General features: G+C 45.8%; 1 protein-coding gene across 6 annotated transcripts in view; it reads right to left on the bottom strand.

Annotated features, from left to right (window-relative positions):
* Gbf1 (golgi brefeldin A resistant guanine nucleotide exchange factor 1) overlaps nt 1-18,081 on the bottom strand; it is a 41,764-nt gene that overhangs the window by 3,493 nt on the left and 20,190 nt on the right. For 3 of the 6 annotated variants that reach the window (XM_037206460.1, XM_037206450.1, XM_037206448.1), the window contains exons 7-25: nt 17,737-17,926; nt 17,336-17,476; nt 16,967-17,055; nt 15,474-15,676; nt 14,800-14,923; nt 14,412-14,537; nt 14,077-14,159; nt 12,957-13,193; nt 12,581-12,674; nt 12,088-12,264; nt 10,619-10,683; nt 10,407-10,530; nt 10,158-10,229; nt 9,945-10,039; nt 9,559-9,712; nt 3,942-4,167; nt 3,305-3,465; nt 2,949-3,195; nt 2,634-2,839 (exon numbers count right to left, since the gene is read on the bottom strand). In XM_037206460.1, coding sequence (XP_037062355.1) covers nt 2,634-2,839; nt 2,949-3,195; nt 3,305-3,465; nt 3,942-4,167; nt 9,559-9,712; nt 9,945-10,039; nt 10,158-10,229; nt 10,407-10,530; nt 10,619-10,683; nt 12,088-12,264; nt 12,581-12,674; nt 12,957-13,193; nt 14,077-14,159; nt 14,412-14,537; nt 14,800-14,923; nt 15,474-15,676; nt 16,967-17,055; nt 17,336-17,476; nt 17,737-17,926 — 2,814 coding nt within the window. The remainder of the gene's footprint in view (nt 1-2,633; nt 2,840-2,948; nt 3,196-3,304; nt 3,466-3,941; nt 4,168-9,558; nt 9,713-9,944; nt 10,040-10,157; nt 10,230-10,406; nt 10,531-10,618; nt 10,684-12,087; nt 12,265-12,580; nt 12,675-12,956; nt 13,194-14,076; nt 14,160-14,411; nt 14,538-14,799; nt 14,924-15,473; nt 15,677-16,966; nt 17,056-17,335; nt 17,477-17,736; nt 17,927-18,081) is intronic. The other 3 variants (XM_037206456.1, XM_037206453.1, XM_037206452.1) reach the window with 2 other exon arrangements.

An 18,081-nucleotide genomic window follows, 5' to 3' on the forward strand; every position in this document is an offset into this window, starting at 1 on the left:
GGAGCTCACTGCTCTAGTCCTGGTGGTGTCCCTCAGAGGAAGGAAGTCAAGAATAGAAGATATGTACACTGAGACCTAAGATCCTGACATTATAGTGAGAAGGGCACTTTCGAGTTCTGAATTTTTAAAATGTATTTATCTTTATGGTGTTTTGTTTGTGCACTGGGTCCCTGGGACTGGAACTATAGATGGCTGTGAGCTGCCCTGTGGGTGGGGGAACCAAACCCAGATCCTCTTTACTGCTGAGCCATCATCTCTCTGGCTCCAAGAACGACACTTCACCCTACTTCACACTGCTGATGGAATTACTTTATTGATCTCATTAAATAAAAACACTTTGTTTAGCCGGGCGGTGGTGGCACACGCCTTTAATCCCAGCACTTGGGAGGCAGAGGCAGGCGGATATCTGTGAGTTCGAGGCCAGCCTGGGCTACAGAGTGAGTTCCAGGAAAAGGCGCAAAGCTACACTGAGAGACCCTGTCTCGAAAAAAAAAAAAAAAAAAAAAACCCACTTTGTTTGTGTGTGCATGCGCCACAACATGTGTGTGGAGGGAACATGTAGGACGCGGCTCTCTCTTCCCATCATGTGGGTTCTGGGGTTGACTCAGGTCACCAGCCTTGGCAGCAAGCACCTTTATCCACTTGAGCCATCTGAGTCATGGCAACTGTCCTTATTAACCTCATCTGGGGCTAGTGAGCTGGCTCAGCAGGGAAAAGAGCATGCCATATAAGCCTGGCACCTGAGTTGGACCCTGGAGCCCGTGTGTAGGTAGGAGAGAAAGCAGCTCACAAGTCCTCTGACCTCGCATGCTGTGGGATGGTCTGTATGTCAAATTGCTCTGATTGGTCAATAAATAAAACACTGATTGGCCACTTGGTCAATAAATAAAACACTGATTGGCCAGTGGCCAGGCAGGAAGTATAGGCGGCACTAACAGAGAGGAGAATTGAGAGAATAGGAAGGCGGAGGAGTCACTGCCAGCCACCACCATGACAAGCAGCATGTGAAGATGCCCGTAAGCCACGAGCCACATGGCAAGGTATACATTTATGGAAATGGATTAATTTAAGCTATAAGAACAGTTAGAAGAAGCCTGCCACGGCCATATAGTTTGTAAGCAATATAAGTCTCTGTGTTTACTTGGTTGGGTCTGAGCAGCTGTGGGACTGGCGGGTGACAGAGATTTGTGGTGACAGAGATTTGTCCTGACTGTGGGCCAGGCAGGAAAACTCAAGCTACACTCACATGCATGCCATGGCGCACATGCCCACACACAATGAGAAACTTAAAAAACAGAGCAAACCTTAGACTCAGAGGTTTCCATGGCCAAGAGGTCATGGCCACATTTTTTTTTCATCAATTTTCTTTTAAAAAAAAATTAATCCCCCATGCCCCCCCAAAACTGGGCTTCTCTGTGTAGCCCTGGCTATCCTAGAACTTGCTCTGTAGACCACACTGACCCTGTTTCTGCCTCCCAAATGTATTTATTCTGTTTTTTTTTTAAGATTTAATTACTTTTATACTGTATGGGTATTTTGCCCGCAGCACGTCTGTGTACCATGTATATGTAGTGCCTACAGAGGCCAGAAGAAGGTACCACGGTCCCCTGAACCTGGAGCTACAGATGATGTGAGCTGCCATGTGGGTGCTGAGAACTGAATCTGGGTCCTCTGGAGGAGCAGTCAGTGTCCTTAACTGCAGAGACACCTCTCCAGCCTCCAAATGAACTTATCCTTAGAAATTTATGTGTACATGTGTGCCCATGTGACTTCAAGTACACCATGTGTGCACAGGTGCCTGCAGAGGCCAGAGAGTGTTAGATTCCCTGGAACTGGAAATAATTACAGCAGTTACAGCTATCTGATGTGGGTACTAGGAATTGAAGCTCGAACTCACAGAGATCCGCCTGCCTCTGCCTCCTGAGTGCTGGGATTAAAGGCGTGCGCCACCACTGCCTGGCTTTTCATCATCTTTCTAAGGCTATTCTGAAGACAGTTGTTTCTCCATTTATCTAGTCAGATAAAGCCAGCCTGAACAAGCAATAACTATGGAAGGATAGACAAAATGCTAGAGATGTAGCTGCCTCTAGTAAGGGGAGCTCTGGCTGCATATAGGAATAAACGGAAGCTCAATCTTAATCAACCCATCTTTTTATATCTTCTGAACCTTGTATCATGTGCATCTATTACACAATAAGTAAGTGAAGTCTTTAAATATATAAATTGAACTAAGGGTCTTCTTGCACACTCTATGCAAGAATTCTACCACTGAGATAAATCTCCAGCCCCCAAAATATTTAATTTAGTGCCAGATATGATGGCACACACCTTTGATTCCGGTACACAGGAGGCAGAGGCAAGGAGATCTCTGTGAGTTTGAGGCCAGCCTGGTCTACCAGGGAGTTCCAGGTGAGCTAGCACTACATAGTGAGAGCCTGTCTCCAAATGATCAAGCACACTGTAAGCAAAGACTTATAGATGGTTTTAGATAAGGGGAACACTGTGTATGTGTGTGTGGGGGTGTTTGAGGGGATGGGCAGCACACAGTGGATATTTCTTCTGGGTTCTGACTTTCCCTGGAACCGCCCAAGATGAGTCTCAGGTGCAGAAGAAGTAAAGGGTGCCATACTTACGTCCTGACTGACCTGTAAAGACACCGTATGGTAGCTAGCAGGCACGCCTTCATCCTCCTCCTCATCACTATGTCCACCCCGAGTGGCATGTTGGTTGGAGGTACGGGGTCGCCGAAGCATTGAACCCTCCTTGGGTTTCTTCTTGAAGCGGTTCCCTTTGCTGTCATATTTGTGACTCTTGCTACGTTTATCCTGGGACTTGCACCCTGAGCAGAGCCAGACTCACGTCACCTTCCCACAGCCTTAAGACAAAGATGCCCCGCCTTTCTCTCCTCTCTACCTGACCCCCAACTGTCCCTTCAATAGGTGACTTACCACCATTCAGACTGGCCTCTACAAAGATGCGGAGAGTCTTGACGCAAAGTTCGAAGTTGTCAGGGGTGATGTGAGCAGCATCACGAACAATGAAGGACAATGACTCCACACACTTGAGCAGGGACTTCGTGTCGTGTGGTCCCAGGTCCAGGCCCACCGTGAGGCTGTACTGATTAACCAGGGGGGAAGGGCCTGGCCTGCTGAGCCCTGCTCCTGCTCTGGGGGTGTCAATGTCATCCTTTCCCACCTGTAAAATAGACACGATACAAGCTGGGGCCCCTGTTCTAAGCGGCTCCAGCTGTCTCCCTGAGAACCCAGAATCCTTCTTACTAGCTTAAGGATGGTAGGAGACTCACCACTAACCAACCACTGTTGACCATATCGGCATCTGTGGCTGATCGGTGTATCCTGCCAGGCTTGCCATGGTCAGTGTAGACTTCCGAGTCAGAAGTGTACCCTCGGTCCAGGCTGACATCGTTTTGATGGTAGGATGGGAGCTCGCTGTCTGACTGCGCTCCTATAAGCCAGGCAGGGAAAGGCAGAGTAAGAGCAGAGATGGGACATAACAGGATAACAGATCCTGAAGGAAGGTGCTGAGGCCTGGCATCTTCTCTTATCCCTGGCTTACTTTTGGTCTAGTCACTAAAGGGCTGAGGCCTGGGCATCGTCTCTCTCTTGACCAAATAGGGCAGCAAGCTACTTTGGGCTTCTGACAGCAACTAATAGCAGCTGTTAAGGAAGGGGGGTGGCACAGGACATAGGCTTCTGTAAGATGGTCTTCAGGACAGCAGAAGCTTGGCCCGGCAGCCTTCTGCACTGCCTGCCTGCCTTCATGCTATCTAGCCTGTGGGTAGCCGACTCACACAGGATGATCTGGAGGCAGATGGCAGAAGCCAGGTGTGTTTAATCTGTGGAACGTAATAACCTGTGTTTTGTTTCCCTGGGTCCTAACTGCTTATCTGCCAGTGAGCATCTTCCCGGAAAAGGGCATACCAGCATCAGGAGCATCAGCCCTGGCTGTGGCCTGTAGAGCATCTGGAGGCTTCACGCCTGATCCAATGCACTCCAGCAACGTGAAGAGGGTGGCCCAGTCATCACCCGAGTGGATGTTGGCTGCATTGGTCTTGAGGAGCTCATGGAGTCCGTATGCAACCTGGTGGCTGACTCTGGACAGCACACTGGGCTTCATGAGCAACAGAATACGCAGGGAGAGCAGGACCTGGAATGGAATGGCATAGGGAGTAGGAAGTGGGACGGATGTAGATAGAGTTTCCTGACTAATCATCCCATTGGTTATTTAGGCTAGTGAGGGGACTGGCTTGGTCTCAACTGTTGCTGATCTGGTCTTCTTTTCTTTTGGAGTACTGGGAATTGAACCCAGGGCCTTGCATGTATTAGGTAAGCACTCTACAGCTAAACTACACCCTTGGCCATGCTTCATTTTTTTTTATATTGGCATTTTTATTAATTATATGTTCACACATAGTTGTAACAACACAAAGAGTTTCCAGTCTATCCCAAAGGCAACATGATACCGACGAAGTATAACATGGCAACAAGGACAGAATTAGGAACAATCTACTTGTTCCACAGGCTTCCCCTAAGTTTACTTGAATTAATGTGAACTGTGTGTGTACTGAGTTCCACACAATTTTATCACCTGTGTAGGATTGTCTATGCGTAAGCTCCTACACCGTGGAAGCCACACTGTTCCTTGACAGTCACTTTTCCAATCCTTTCCTCCTGTCCCATTCCCAACCCTTAGCAATCTGTCCTCAACTTCTAAAATCCTGTGAATTCCAAAGTGTGGTCTCGATGGAATTATCCTCAAGCCTGGTCTCTCCCACTGGAGAGCTACCCACGGCTGTCTTTACACATGGGTCTGTTGCTGGAGAGCACTCCACAGTATGTTTGTACCGTAGTTTATTCTTTTACTGCAATCATCAGGCTGACTCCAGCTTCTGGCTTTGGTGAATGCAGCTTCAATGAACATTTACATACATATTTAAAGTTAAAATAAGCCCTCATTTTTTCTGGGATAAATGCCCACAAGTGTATTTTCTGGGCTGTTTGGTAAGTGAATATTCAGTTTTATAATAAACTGCCATTAGAGTAGCTATATTATTTTTTATTCCCACAAGAAATGTATGAATAATCTAGTTTCTCTGTATCCTTGCCAGCATTTGGTATTATCACTTTTAATTTTAGCTATTCTGGTAAGTACATAGTGATGTGTGTTATTTTTGCATTTCCGAATGGCAAATGCTATTTCATGGGCTTATTGGCCGTTTGTATATCATCTATGAAATATCTCTTTCTTTTTTCCATGTTTGCATTTTTATACTGGACCTTTCTCAAGTAATGATTTGTAAACTTTTTTTTTTTTATTCCAAGACAGGGTTTCTCTGTGTAGTTTTGGAGACTGTCCTGGATCTTGCTCTGTAGCCCAGGCTGGCCTCGGACTCACAGAGATCCTCCTGGCTCTGCCTTCCCAGTGCTGGGGTTAAAGGCGTGCACCACCACCACCTGGCTTTGTAAACATTTTCTATTGCTTTATAACTTATCTTTTCATTTTTTTTTTTCAACTAAGTTTTTAGATTGAAAGTTTTGAGCATTAGTGAAGTCTAGTTTATCAATTCTTCCTCTTATAGATTGTGCTTTTAATATCAAGTAAAAAAAATTATTGGGCTGGGCATGGTCGGTGGTGGCATACACCTTTAATGCCAGTACTCAAGTGGCAGAGACAGGCAAATCACTGTGAATTTGAGGCTAGCCTGGTCTACATAGTGAGTTCCAGGCCAGGCAGGGCTATACAGTGAGACTCTATTTCAAAAAAATTAAAAACTAAAAACTAACTAACTAAGTCTTTAGTCAGCTCATGTACCTATGTCTTTACAGAGATGTTTTGTAGGGACATACAAATTACAACAGAGAGTAACAGCCACTTGCTGGGGGGGGGGACAGGCACCCCAGTCTTTCAGTCACTGCTCTTGGCTTCCTGTTACTCTCAAGGCTCTTTAGTCACTGCAGATGCTGTACAGTAACAAGAGCAGGAGGGGCTTATTTCTCTTTCTATCCTTCCCAGCTCCACCCTGTAGCTGGAGTGTAAACATGTGAGGGGAAAGAAGAATTAGGGCTCTGCACAGAAGCAGAAGAAGCTTGTTTCAGACTGTGACAGAGTTCAAAAGGAGAGATGTGAGCTTGAGTCCCTCCATGATGGTGCAGTATTTGTGTTCAGGCTTTTGATTAAAAAAAAAAGTATGTAATAAACCAACAAACCACATTAGAAATACTTACTTTTAGATCCTAAGATTTTCTCCTATGTGTCTAAAGGTTTTACAATATATGTATTTTCATTTTTTAGATCTATTATTTTGTATGTATGAGTGTTTTGCCTGCATGTATGTTATGTGTACCATGTACATGCCTGCTGCCCAAGGAGTTCACAAGAGGGCACCATATCCTCTGGAACTGGAGTTACAGATGGTTGTGAGTCACTATGTGGTGCTGGGAACCAAACCCAAGGCCTTTGCAAGAAAAGCCAGTGCTTTCTACTAATGAGCCATCTCTCCAGTCCCTCTACTATGTCTTTAAACTTATCATCTGTTTAATTTTTCTGAAAGTAAAGGTTTAAGTCAAAGTTTACTTGGGATATTGAGACAGGAATATGGCCAGCCTGGGCTACATAAAAAGACCTTGTCTTAAAATCAAAACCAACCAACCAAAAAAAAAAAAAAAAAAAAAAAAAAAAAAAAAAAAAACCCAAAGTAAAACAGCCCCAAACCATTCAGTTGAACACATCTGTGTGAGTCTATTTCCAGATCATCTATTTGTTCAATAGCTAATATTTGTCTATTTCTTCATCTATACTATATAATTTAAAAATTGTTTATTGTTTATGTGTATGGGTGATTTGCTTGTATGTACTGATAGTATGTGTGTCTGTGCACTAATGCAGTATTTACAGAGGCCAGAAGAGGGCATCAGATGTCTGGAATTGGAGCTCCAGAGGGTAGTTAGCTACTGTGTGGGTTGCTGGAGGTCCAACCAGGGTTCATTGGTAAAGGAGGAGTGCTCTTAACCTCAGAGACATCTCTCCAGCCCCTAACCTACATAATCATTACTACAATGAAGTTTAATATTGGCTAGAGTGGCAGACTATGGGGTGCACAACTGTAATTCCAGTTTAGGGAGGCAGAGGCAGGAAGATGGAGGCCATCCTGAGATACAAATTAGACCCTACATCAAAACAACCCATCAGGGCTATACATTAAAACTGTCTCAAAAACAACAAATAAACCTAACCAACAACAAAACCCAGGCTGGTGAGATGGCTAATGGGTAAAGACACTTGCTGCTATGCCAAGCCTGATAACTTGAGCTATATCCCAGGAATGCAAGCTAAGCTGTCTTCTGCCTTCCACATGTGCACACATCTACTTACTCATCCATGCAAATAAATAAAAATATTAATATTAAAATATTAGCAACAACAACAACAAACTAGGTAGAATATTCATCCCATTTCATTCTTTGTCAAAATGTTTGGCTATTGTAGGGCCTGTGACTTTCATTCTAAATTTTAGAATAAGTTTCTCCAGGTCCACAAAAATCTTTGCTGGAATATTATAGAAGCTGCATTAGCAGACGGTAATGGCTCACGCCTTTAATCTCAGCACTCAGGAGGCAGAGGCAGGTGGATCTCTGTGAGTTCAAGGCCATCCTGGTCTACAGAGAAACCCTGTTTCAAAAAGCCAAAAAGAAAAGAAAGGAAGAAAAGAAGCTGCATTACATATGTATATATTGGTTGAGGGAAGAACTGACATCTTAAATGTATTGAGTCTTCTAATAATCCATGGTATGGCCTCTTGATGTATTCAGGAGTCTTTGATTAACATTTTGTAATTTTTTTTTAAAGACAGGGTTTCACTATGTAGCCCTAGTTGGCCTAGAACTTGCTCTGTAGACATGCTGGCCTTGAATTTACAGAGATCTGCCTACTTTTGCTTCCTGAGTGCTGGGATTAGAGACACTTGCCATCATGCCCAGCTGCATTTTCTAGTTTTTAGCATATAAATGCTAAATGTTTTGTAAGGTGTCTAAGAATTTCACTTTATTTGGAATTAAACTGAAATTTGGAATTCAAGTGGTATTGCTTTTATGCTTGTTCATTTGAGACAGGGTCTTAAATAGCCTAGTTTGCCTTTGAATTGACTAGGGAGCTAAGGATGGCCTTGAACTCCTAATTCACCTTTGCCTCCACCTCCCAAGTGCAAGGATTAAAATCCTGTCCTGCTAGGATTTCTGTGAATTTGAGTTCGAGGCTGGCTTGGTCTACAAATGAGTTTCAGGGCAGTCAGAGCTAGACAGGGAGATCCTATCTTGTAAACAAACAAACCTGTGCTGCCAAAGTCCTGCCCCCCCCCTTTTAAAGACAGGGTCTCACTCTGAAACTCATGATGTAGTCCAGGTTGGCCATGATCCCCTGGTGATCTGTCTCGCTGGATGTCTCACTCACATAGGTGAGTGGCCATGCCTGATTATCTAGTGTGACATTGCAGCACTTTATATCTTTCTTTCTTTCTTTCTTTCTTTCTTTCTTTCTTTCTTTCTTTTTTTTTTTTTTTTTTTTTTTTTTTTTTTTTTTTTTTCTATCTTTATCTATCTATTATCTATCTATCTATCTATCTATCTATCTATCTATCTATCTATCTATCTATCTATCTATCTATCTATCTGAGGCAGAGTCTCTCTACACAGCCCTGGCTCACTATGTTGGCTTCAAATTCAAAGAGATCTGCCTGCCTCTGCCTCCCAAGTGCCAGGCTGGAATTGCTTTTTTTTTTTTTTGGAATTGCTTTTTTAAAAGACAGGGTTTATGTGACTCTAGCTGGCCTCAAATTCATAGAGACCTGACTGTGGCTGTCTCTGCCCCTGGGATTAAAGGCGTACACCACTATGTCTGCCTGAAACTGTATTCTCTTCTCCTCTTCTATGTGTTTTGCCTACATGTATATACATGCACCATATGTGTGCCTGGAATCTGCAGAGGTCAGAAGAGGGTATTGGATCCTCTAGAATAAGAGTATGGATGGTCGGAGCCATCATGTGGGTGATGGGAACTGAACCCAGGTCCTTTGCAAAAGCAGCAAGTACTATTAATGAGCCATCCCTCTAGCCCTGAAATCACATGTCTTAATTTCAGCTTCCATATGTTCATATTACCATGTGGAAGTATGGCTTTTGTGTACAGATCTTAAGTCTTGTGACTGTTGAACCTAATTGTTGTTCAGTACTAATTTTTTATACTTGAACCATGAGATCTCACCCTTAGGTGTAAGAATAACAAAATCCAACCCCCTGCCCACAGAACAGATATAAGATGAAGGTACTGTTAGAAAAGAGCAGCAGCCCAACCCTAAAGCAGACTTCATGGCTAAGGCCATTCCAGGCTCCCCCTCAATGCCACCTGGTAGACTGTACCAGCCCTGAAGCTAGTTCCTGGGCTGAAGTTCCAGGGGACCGAATGCACTCTCTGCCTTGGGCCATAGCTGACACTGTGGCTGTAGTGCTTGCACGCTTGCCCACCGTCTTACATGCACGTGCTCACCTGGCCACTGATCTCTTCTCTCCGGAGGAGCCGAATGGCTAGGCGTAGCAGCCCTACCACTGCCCGCTCCACGAGGAAGCAGAAATCTTGTGCCTGAACACACAAGTGGTATAGATGATCTCGAACAGTCTGCCATACACAGCCCACACGGTCCCTAAAAGTCATAAAGGGTAAGGACAGTATCAACTGGACAGGCCACTGGGTAATAAGTCACCTAGGCCTTTCATAGTTCACTGGTATTGTGCCCTAAGCAATCAAGCACAAGCTCCTCCCTCCTGCTCAGAGCTTCACGTGTTTCTTGGTCCCAGAGGCCACCCAGCAAGATGGCTTTCAGCTTTTTGGCACAAGCTCAGTATGCAGTCTGCCTAAAGACTGCCCTCTCCTACCTGTTCTCCAACACGATCCTGAGCAGCACCTCCAGACAGAAAGCAGCATCTTCCTCATCATATGTCTCTTCATCTGGTGTCACTGAGACTAGAGCCTAGAGGGCAACAGCAGGGAAAGCAGACATGGAGGAGAAGCCAGCCACTGGCTCTGTCCCAACAGAAACGGAGGCCACACCACTACTCCCGTGCCTCTCAGACCTCTTCATCTTGTACCTTCATGAGCTCCTGAAGTGATTCCAGCTGGAGGAACTTGCTTTCTGTGATCATTTTTTCTGGGTCACATTGCTAAACGGGACACACGAAAGAGGGGGTTTATAACAAAGGCTATAGGGAAGAGAATATCCAAAAGTCAGGGAAAGAGGGCAGAATTGTCTTTGTTACAAGCCCTAGATGCTCACAGGGTCACATCTTTCTAGAAGGAAGGAGTCTAGGATTTCTCATCAGAGACAGATAGGCAGTTACCTTGATACAGTCCAAGGCCACTCTCTTGGCCTCCTGGTTCTCTGTAGATGGGCCCCGTACACTAGACTGCTCAGGGCCACTCAATGTCAGCCAGCTCACAAAGCTAAGTACTGATGACTCTCCTCTGTAGGAAAAGGATACATGTCCTGGTGAGCTCCAACATTCTGACTACCTCCTCTCCCAAGGCCCTCAACCAGTGGGGCTGCCCTGACCGGTTTGATGGCATCTCCTCTCGCTGTAGAGAGATCTTGCCATTGGGATCCACAAAATCTTCTACCTGGAAAACAAATCAAGAGTAATTTATTTCTAGGGGTCTGGAGAGATGGCTCAGAGGTTAAGAGCATGTATTGCTATTGCAGAGGACCTGGGTTCAGTTCCTAGCACCCACATGGTGGGTTACAATCATCTATAACTCCAGTTCCAGGGAATCTGATACTCTCCTCTGGCCTCCATTGGCATTAGGTATGCACGTGGTGCACATACATATATTCAAGCAAAATGCCTATATACTTAAATCTAAAAAATAATTAAAAGAAGTGATGGGGCATAGTGGGACATGACTGCAATCTCAGTACTTAGGAGGCTGAGGCAGAAGCTACATAGCAAGTTCGAGACTAACCTAGACAACTTAGTGAAGCCTTGTCTCAGAAAAATAAAAATTTCTTCCAGTATTTCATTTACATTCCTTGTGCTCCCTGGCCCAAGCAAAGTTCTCTGGATTTCTTTCTGTAAACAGTCCATACACTACTGTGTCCCCTCCAAGAGGTGACTGACAGTGGCTTCTAACAGCCTTCCTTTACAGCTTCTCTCCAAGATCTGTAGTAGTACATTGGAGATGCTCCCAGTAAGCTTTGGCAAGCAAGCATCAGGTTTAGTGCTATTCTATTCAGAGCACAGAAAGCTAGGTCTTTGTCGTTCTTTTTTTTTTTTTTCCTGTATGTATGTATGTATGCTGTTTATTGAAGGAGGGAAGAGGTCTTAAATACAGGCTTACAGCACAATGGGAGAACCCCGGAGGGCAGAAGTTCCCTATGATGTTTTACAATCTTGCGTCTAAGCTGTTAATGCCCATTATGCAGGATACACAGACAAGGAACTTCCCTTGAGCATTCAGGAGGGTGGAAGGTCTTTGTCTTAATGCTGAACATTCTATTAAGAATTACCTCCACAGAGTTGTCCTCATTCTCATCTGTTGCACTAAACCTACAACTGCCCAGGCCCAGAACCAAGGTTATGACCTGGCCTGCCCCAACATCCACCCCAGCTATGATCTGCCAGAGCACATGAAGGAACCTGACCAGCAGACCCAAAACTGTAGGATCTCTACAACACAGGGCAACAACAGGATACCCAAGAAGAGTCCTAGTCAGGGCCCAGCATCAATGGTGTAGCAGAAACTTCGAGCCAGACCAATGACTCTTTGCAATGAACACTTGCACGTAAAGATACATGGACAAAGGGGTTTATGGCATGACTCACTGTGTCATACTGCAGCTTTCATAATGAGATCTTTATTGTTTTTCCCTTTTTTAAATTTTTTCTTTTTTTTCCTCCCTTAAATTTTGTTTTATTTTGGTGGGGTGGGTGCAGGGGTGGAGGGTGGATGTGAAAGGATGGGGAAATGAATGGGATCAAGATACATAATGTAAAAGACACATAGAATAAATTTAAAAAAAATTACCTCCACCATAGGCTTGGGTAAGAGTTGGGCTCGGAAGAGCTGCAGCATAGCCTCCATGATATTCTTCCAGCCCTCCCGCAGGATGTCACCGTGACGATGGGCCAAATGGAATACTGTCTTGGCTGCACTGTGGGCTTTAGGGTTGCTCCCAAACACACTGGGCAGGGTCTCGGTAGACTGGAAAGGCGGGTGGAAAGAGGCTTAGGCTTGGTTCACGTCTGGAAAGGAAGCTCGTTCAAGTCTCTCTGACTATGGTTCCCTGACAGTTTTCTGCTCTAGTATTAGTGGGAAAGGTCAATCTGATGAAGGTCTTTCCTATGGTATCTCCTCCCTGATCCCATTACTTGAGGCGACACTATTCTCATTCCAGAACTTACAAGACAGAAGCAGCCTATGCTTGTTCAAGAGGGTATATACGATGGGTGCAGCCTCCATGGCTGAGGCTTGCTCTCCTTTGGGATTCTAAACACACATAGTTCCTGCTCCAACTCACCTCACTACTGAGAGCTGTGAACTTGCACAGAGAGATGATGAGATTGTCAAACACATCACTGAGGCCATAGTGGGCGGAGATCATGGCACACTTCCTGTAATGTCACCCCCATGACAGAAACAGTCACTGGAAGGCCACTCAGCCCTCCCAAATTCTTAAGCAACTTTCCATTGGTTCTTCCCCAGTGGGTCACAGAAAGAAACCTTTAACCCCTAATCTGTTTAAGACTGAGATTTCCCAGGCTCCAGCCTCCCCCCTGAGAATCAGGAGACATCCCATTCTGAGGAAGTAAAACCAGGAGTCAAAGAGGCATGGGGGCAACCCGTGTTAACTTAGTGAGATGAAGGATAGGAGACCGAGGCCAAAGCTGGGCTACCTGAAGCCTGAGATGGCTTTCTGGACGATGGTCTCCTCAAGACTTTTATCAAAGACATAAGAGAGAGCAGCAATAGTGGGGCCCCAGGTCATAGTGAAGAGGTCAAGGTCGTAGCTGCCAGGAGGCACACGAAGGAATATGCCCTCAGGGGTAGCCCCTCGATGAAGCAGCACACTCCACACATAGTTCTCACGAACCAGACCTGTCTGTTCCTCAGGCATCACGATTTCCTCATTCCTGTCAGAAGGGAAAAGAAGAACGAAATGCCCTCCTGTGAACATGCTACTTCTAAACTAAGAAGAGGGGTTTCACCTAGACAAGTATCTTCCATTCATATGGTTATCACAACTGCAGCTAAGTGATCTGATTCCACCCACCACTGGGGCAAGGGAGAGAGAGTGAATGCATTCATAATCTCACAGTCCCATCTCTAAGCCTTCAGCTCTCACATTCTTTCTGCGTAGGGGGCATAAAGTCCTCCTTTTCTGATTTATTATAAGGAACTAACCATGTGAACATGGTGGCACATATCTCTAATTCTAGCACTTGGTAGGCTGAGGCAAGAAGAGTTCAAAGGTCAGACTCAGCTACCTAGCAAGTTTGAGGCAATCTTGAGCTCCATGAGACTGTCTCAAAATACTAACGAAAGAACTGAGTACCCTGTCTTTGACTCGAGCCTTACCCTCCAGTGCTGGTCGTGTCTCTACAAACCAGAGAATGCATTTTGTGAGCTCTCCAAGAAAAGCAGCGGATTTTGGCTTAGGAAATAGGGTCATGCTACCTCACGGAAGAGAAATAGTTTGGACTGGAGATGTAGCTTTGCAAAGAAACATATTCCTAGTGCCTATGTTCAATCCCTGGCACCAACCATGTCTGCAAACACACACACACACAAGAGAGCCAATTTGTATAGACCCTAAGTTTGGAATCCTGGAGTCCCATTATTGTTCAGGCTTCTTTAAACAAGAAATGAGTTGTCACAGAGGAGACTGCCTAGCTAAGTCTCAAAGTTAAATCCAGGGCATGTGAGTCACTACAGTCTGATGTGACTCAAAACAGAAAAAGGGAGCAACGCGTTTCTCCTTAACAGAGATGTACACTCCTCTCCACACATACTCACTTGATGGCATGGTACATGTCCTCCAGGACGTCTTGCTCAAAGTCCTTGCCTCCATTCACACCTTTTAGGTTTTTTCGAAACTCCTAGAGATAGGCCAGTACGTTTTCCCTGTGTCAATGCTGTGCACCACCCAAGGAACTCTTTAAGTCTGTGACAGACAGGACTTTGGAAACAGTTAAGTGAAAGAACCCCTTCTCCATCCCAGTCCCTCTCTGAAGTGGTCAGCACTCTTGACGGAACTCTGTCCCCACACAAACTGGAAACTTCCCTTCTCTTTCTTGCTACTTTCAAAGCTGTCCTGGCTCTTCTCTGTCTTGGTCGGAGTCCAGGCTTACCTCCAGGGTCATGGGTACATTCTGTTTGCGAGCGTTGTGGTTATGTTGGTCAGTGTTAAGCATGATGACAGCATAGGCCAGGGCAAAGCAGGCATCGCTATCGGCAAATGGGGAGCCATTACAACTCTGAAAAAGCAGAATCCATCCGTGTCAGTGTCCTTTTCTGGCCAGTGAAGTCCTCACTACTACCAGCCCACTGGTCGGTCAGTGATGGTATACAAGTGGTAGTATCACCCAGGAAAATGGCCAAGTTCTTGCCAAATCTTTAACAGAAGTTGCTCCATGGAAAGCCCACGGAGTGGAGGCAATAGCTGAGGTTTTGGCTGAGGGAACAAAGAGTCCCTCAAATTGATCAGGACCTTGACTGACTTTCTGACACTAGACCTACCCTCCAGTGCTCCGTGAATGCCTCCAGCAACCTGTGAATAACTGGTGCTTCCCCGGGCAGGCGGAAGGCTTCCAGGTAGAGCCGCAGGGCTTCGTCAAGCCGCAGCCCCTGAAAGCTGAAGGTGCTACAGAGAGGAAACAGAAGGAAAAGGCTGCAGGCATGGGAGCTGCACAGGCCAAGCCGTCAGTCTTCCTTAACCCTCTCTTACTGGTCAACCTTCTCTTACTGGAACAGAGGAGGTTGATGGATCTGGCAGAAGAGTGGTACAGCCTGGTCATTCCTAACAAAATCCCTAACCTTAGCACTTACCACATTAGCAAAACCCTTGTCTAGACCCCTCACCTCTCAGAACCCTGCTCCATGCCACTTGGCAGTGCTTTCCATTGGGACACAGGGAGGGGCTCCTAAAGCCTGCTGCATCCCTTTCAGGGTCAACAGATAAGTATCATAGAAAGAGGCAAGAGTATTATGTGAGCTGCTCATCAGCAGGAACTGGCAGAGACTTCCTCTGAGGGAAGAATGTCCTGTCGCTCAGACAGCTCCTTCTTCCTTTCTCCTTTCCCCTGTACTTTCCCCATATCTCTTTCTTCTTGTGAAACTCAGGCATGCTAAAGGACCATACCATCACCGAGTGATAGATATCCCAATCCCCACACCGCTTATTTCTTCCTCACCTCACAAAACTCTCCAATAGGTCAGTGTTTTTGCGGTCACTCACAAACTCTCCAATCATTTTCTTGTCTAGCCGAGGGTTCTCTCGAAGCCACTGGGCCACCTCTGTGTTATCCATGGGGATGGTGAGGAGGCCTTTTTCCTGTAGAAACTGGATCCCCTTCTTTGGTTTTTGATTGAACTGCTCTGTCCCAGTGATCAGTAGCTAGAAGACAAAGACTAGAGGCATCAGAAGTTGCTGTGTCCTGAAGTCAGGCAGGCAGGCCAGACTCCAGTATAGCCTACAGCTAGTCCCCTAAAGAGCTTTCTGAGTGCTCCAGATGACCAGGACAACCTCCATCCTCAAATGAGAGGTCAGAGAGACAGAGAGGAGGCAGACTGGTGAAGTCTGCAGTTCTATACCCATCTCTGGTATCTACCGACAGCCAGCATCATATTATAGCCGGGTTTAGAGTCCCCTTCCTTTTTGGACTGCTTTGCTTCTGGGTTTGAAGGACAGGGCAGACTAACTGTGATCTCTTTGCTTCCTGTATGTCTAGTCACAGACCTGCAATCAAATGCATTTATCTGACAATAAAAGGAAAAGAGGATTAACTAGAAGTTTTTATGTTAAGAAAACCAAAAACGCCAGGGCGGCGGTGGTGGTACACGCCTTTAATCCCAGCACTCAGGAGGCAGAGGCAGGCGGATCTCTGTGAGTTCGAGGCCAGCCTGGGCTACAGAGTGAGTTCCAGGACCAAAACTACACAGAGAAACCCTATCTCAAAAAAAAAAAAAAGAAAGAAAGAAAGAAAGAAAGAAAACCCCAAACTTCCCACCTCCAATCAAGAAGCTATTTACAACTGATACCTGCTATTGCTGGGGAAGGGAAAAAGACAAGAGAAAAAAAGTAACCATGGCAATGAATGATTAGAATTTTCTTATCTTTTCAAGTGAAGAAAAAAAGTAAACAGTTATTTGTACTTTATCAATCCCCCCCCCCTTTTTTTTGTTCTTTTTGTTTTGTTTTGTTTTGTTTTTCGAGACAGGGTTTCTCTGTGTAGCTTTGCGCCTTTCCTGGAACTCACTTTGGAGACCAGGCTGGCCTCGAACTCACGGAGATCCGCTGGCTCTGCCTCCCAAGTGCTGGGATTAAAGGCGTGCACCACCACCGCCCGGCTATCAATTCCCTTTTATGACCAATCACCATGCTAGACCTGGAGATGATCGATAACTTTGCCTTCAGAGCTCCTGTCAGCACCACTAGGCGTATCTGGCTGTCGACGGGAGCAGCTTTGCTCAGGGGCCACCAACAGCACAGCCTGGGTGTAAGGAAAGGAGCAGAAGCCATGCATCCCAGAAAAACTAGACACTAGCTTGGCAGCTGTCTGAGGAGCTGCTGAAATCATCCTCATCTCATCTTTTGGGACAGAAACCAGGTCTACAGAGGACACCCACACAAGGGTGGGCAGAAGCTGAACACACCGGGGCTGTACATATGTATGTATGTATGTACCTTTTTTTTGTTTTTAATTTCAATTAGTTCCCGTGGATCTGGCAGAAGACAGGAAAATCGAGGCGGCTTCCTGGTAAACTTTTTGTCAGCTAGGAATGGAAGGAGGAGGGAAACCCATAAGATCTTTCCCAAGGTTACTGATATTCTTCCCAGTAAAACCAGAGTAGTTTCAGAAATTTTCTTCTCTGCAGTCTCCCACCTGCTAGAAATCCTACCTTTTGGGGCTTTGTCTCCTTCCCTTTCTCTGGGGTTTAAAATAGGGTGGAGTGCTGGCCTCTGGGGCCTGCCCTTAGGCCCTCAGCCCCACTTCCTCCTCCTCCTCTCTAAGCCCTAGTCAAGGGTTTAGAGTCCAGGGCACTGAGTACTGACCCCCAAGATCACCAGCTTCCCCTGCATCACTGCATCCTGGCTTCCCATGTTCTGCCGACAGCCATCCTCCACTTGGAACATGAAGGCCTAGGGCATCGGAGGCCATGCCTGTGACTTTCCCATCACTGGCTGCTTTCTCAGCTGGTAACAGGGAAAGATATGAAAACTTATGGGTAGGGAGTCAAGCAGTATTGAAGACGAAGTTGAGTCTCAAGCCAAAAAGGGCTACATGTTCTTATACTGGGTACCAGCTCTGACAGGGCAAATTCAAGACAAAGTGAGGAGGGGAGGGGGGAGAGGGGAAAAAGAAAGAGGGGGGAGAGAGGGAGAGAGAGAGAGAGAGAGAGAGAGAGAGAGAGAGAGAGAGAGAGAGAGAGAGAACAATAAGAGATGCTTCTAACTACTGTTAGTTTCTTGGGTGCCATCCACTGCCTCATAGCCGGGTCTGGCTGTCTCCTTCTTCTCTTGCTGGGTGAGGGTGTTGAGGACTTTGGCCTGACAGTGAGCCTCAGTGCTGTCAATCACTGTTAACAGGGCATCAAGGGACAGCAGGTGTGTTGTGTAGAGCTGACCAGACACAGGAAAGGCATTCTGGGAAATAAACAGATCTGTTAGACTTGAGGTTAGAATAGGCTTTACCTGATTCTTTTTCCAAAAATCCAAAAACTTAGGCCTTCTCCATTGCCCTTACAAATGCCTTCCTCCTTACTGCCCCCATCTCTGACGTGCCCGGTCTGTACCACCAT

The sequence above is a fragment of the Peromyscus leucopus genome, chromosome 1 (genome assembly GCF_004664715.2).
Source record: "Peromyscus leucopus breed LL Stock chromosome 1, UCI_PerLeu_2.1, whole genome shotgun sequence".
Lineage (NCBI taxonomy): Eukaryota > Metazoa > Chordata > Mammalia > Rodentia > Cricetidae > Peromyscus > Peromyscus leucopus.